The sequence below is a fragment of the Propithecus coquereli genome, unplaced genomic scaffold (genome assembly GCF_000956105.1).
Source record: "Propithecus coquereli isolate 6110/MARCELLA unplaced genomic scaffold, Pcoq_1.0 Scaffold127, whole genome shotgun sequence".
NCBI classification, from domain to species: Eukaryota; Metazoa; Chordata; class Mammalia; order Primates; family Indriidae; genus Propithecus; species Propithecus coquereli.
The window spans coordinates 1,471,257-1,473,820 of record NW_012136858.1 but is presented as its reverse complement, the minus strand read 5'-3'; the positions used below and the strand labels follow the sequence as shown (position 1 = coordinate 1,473,820).

Here is a 2,564-nt window from a genome sequence, read left to right as displayed (position 1 = left end):
ATACATATGAGAACACCAAAAAGCTCAGAGAGTAACTTTCCGAAAGCCACACAGCTAGTGAGGCAAGTGGCTGAATTGGAGCCCAATTCTGGCTGCAAAGTCTGTGTTCCTTCCTGTACATTATACAGATTCTTTTTCCATCTTTGCTCATGTTCATTAGTATTTCCATACTTTTTGAGCAGAAATACGTAGACATGTTCTTCTTGGTGTTGTAATCACAAAAAGTGTGAATTACATGCCTTCTTTTGTAAGATTGTATATTCGTTTGTTTCCATAGTTTTCAAAAGACAATTTCACTTGAATTTTGCATATGGTATTTTTTTCAACTATTCTGAACCTAGTCTATTTGATTTCCAGTGTTTGATGGTCTAGGTGATCTTTTGATGCCAACCATGGCACCAGCTGGGCAGCCTGCACCTGTCTCAATGGTACCACCCAGTCCCGCCATGGCAGCCAGCAAAGCCCTTGGGAGTGATCTTGACTCATCCCTTGCCAGCTTAGTGGGCAGTGAGTAATCGAGTTTCCTTTAACTCAGCCATAGGTGAATTGGTGTTTTCTTCCTTGCTATCTTATGTTTTGTTTTTGGATTCATTTATGGGTAAGTATATCAAGGACTAGATAGAAATACATAGTGCTTTACCCAGTGCAGTTCCTTGGAAGACAAACAGCTGCTATGCCATTGTCTCATAAGCAATACCCATGCCATTTTTAGTCTAAATTACCAAAGATATAATTAGGGAGCATATACAAGTACGAAACCAAGTACATTATGTGTAATAAGGAATTAGTTTTTCCATTTCTTTGGAAATAAGAACATTGAGTAACTTATATTAAATTCAGTATATTTACAAATTTATTATCCAAATGAGTTTCACTCATTCCTTTAACAAATATTTATCGAGTACTAAGCATTATTCCAGGGTCTAGAAATAAATGAGTGAACAAAACAGATAAAAATTTCTGTTCTTATGGAGCTTGGGAAGGGCAGAGACAAACTTTAAGATAAGTAAATTCTATAGTATGTTAGATCATAAGTTCCATGGGGGGTAAAAACAGAACAGACAGAGGGGAGTTGGGAGTGCTACAGGGTGAGAGTTAGAGTAAGCCTCACTGAGGAGGTAAAATTTGAGCAAAGATTTTGAACGTAAAGGAATGATTATATGGCTGTATGAAAAACATTTTCAGGCAAATGAAATAAATAGTCAGTGCAAAGACATTGGGGAGAAATTTGCCTGGCAGATTCAAGGAACATGAAGGACTGACTACTGGCTGGAGCTGAGTAAGTGAAGGAGAGAGTCCTAGGAGACGAGGGTAGCTATTATTGTAAAGGTTGGCCTTTGCTTTTAACTCTAAATTTGATTTTTTTATTAAGGTGAATGGGTTTGTCATCGCAGATATATTTCATTATTTAAGTCAGTATCAAAAGTTGAAGAGATCATTGGTACAGACTTCTTTACTTATGCATTTTCCTATGGATGTACTTTTTGTTTCTCATTCATTACGTTTCACCTGAACAACCATGAAAATGCTTTTATAACACCCATGGAGAGGTTATTTGAATGTTTCCCCCTACTCTAAAATTTCATCTCACTGAATGGTTGCTTTTTGTAGATACTAGAGTGTACTACCTAGATCCCCTTTCAGAAATAAAGGACTCATACCTCCAGCTACCAGCACACAGCCTTTAGCTGTCAACCACCTTTGAGAATTATCCCAGCTGGAAAAAGCTAACCTGTTAGAGCAATAGCCAAACAATTTTGAAAAATTTGAAGGACTGATGTTTTCCAATCTCAAAACTTCTACAAAGCTACAGTAATCAGGATAAATGGTATAAGGATAGACACATAAACCAATAGAATAGAATAAAAAGTCCAGAAATAAATCCTCATATATAAAGTCAAATGATTTTTGAGAAGGGTGCCAAGACCATTCAACAAGGTAAAAGACAGTTTTTTCAAAAAATTGTTCTGGAATAACTGGATAGCCTCATGAAAAAGAATGAAGTTGGACCCCTTCCTTATACCAAGAAAATTAATTCAAAACTGATCACAGAACTAAATGTAAGAGCTAAAACTATAAAACACTTAGAAGAAAATGTAGGAGTAAATCTTCGTGACCTTAGATTATGTAATGTTTGGTTTCTTAGATATAACACCAAAAGTACAAGCAACAACAGAAAAAAAATAGATAAAACTACATCAAAATTAAAAATTTTTGTGCTATAGGTGATACCATTAAGAAAGTGAAAGGACATACCACAGAATTGGAGAAAATATTTGCAAATCATTTAGCAGATAAGACACTTGTATCCAGAATAAAGAACTCCTCCAACTCAATAATGAAAAGATAAATAATGTAATTTTAAGATGGGAAAGGATTTGAATAGACATTTCTCCAACAAATATACACATGGCCAATATGCATATGAAAAGATGGTCACCATTAGTCATCAATGAAATGCAAATCAAACCCATATAATCTCCATCTCAGAGCCTTCTTCCCAGGGGACCTGGCAACAGAGGCACAAGCCCTCAGTTTAGCAGTCCCATCTGCCACAGAAATAT

The 2,564-nt window shown here is 35.8% G+C and overlaps 1 protein-coding gene across 1 annotated transcript in view; it reads left to right on the top strand.

Annotated features, from left to right (window-relative positions):
- SNAP91 (synaptosomal-associated protein, 91kDa) overlaps positions 1-2,564 on the top strand; it is a 149,931-nt gene that overhangs the window by 118,709 nt on the left and 28,658 nt on the right. Inside the window, exons 23-24 of the mRNA XM_012638178.1 lie at positions 373-507; positions 1,373-1,380. Coding sequence (XP_012493632.1) covers positions 373-507; positions 1,373-1,380 — 143 coding nt within the window. The remainder of the gene's footprint in view (positions 1-372; positions 508-1,372; positions 1,381-2,564) is intronic.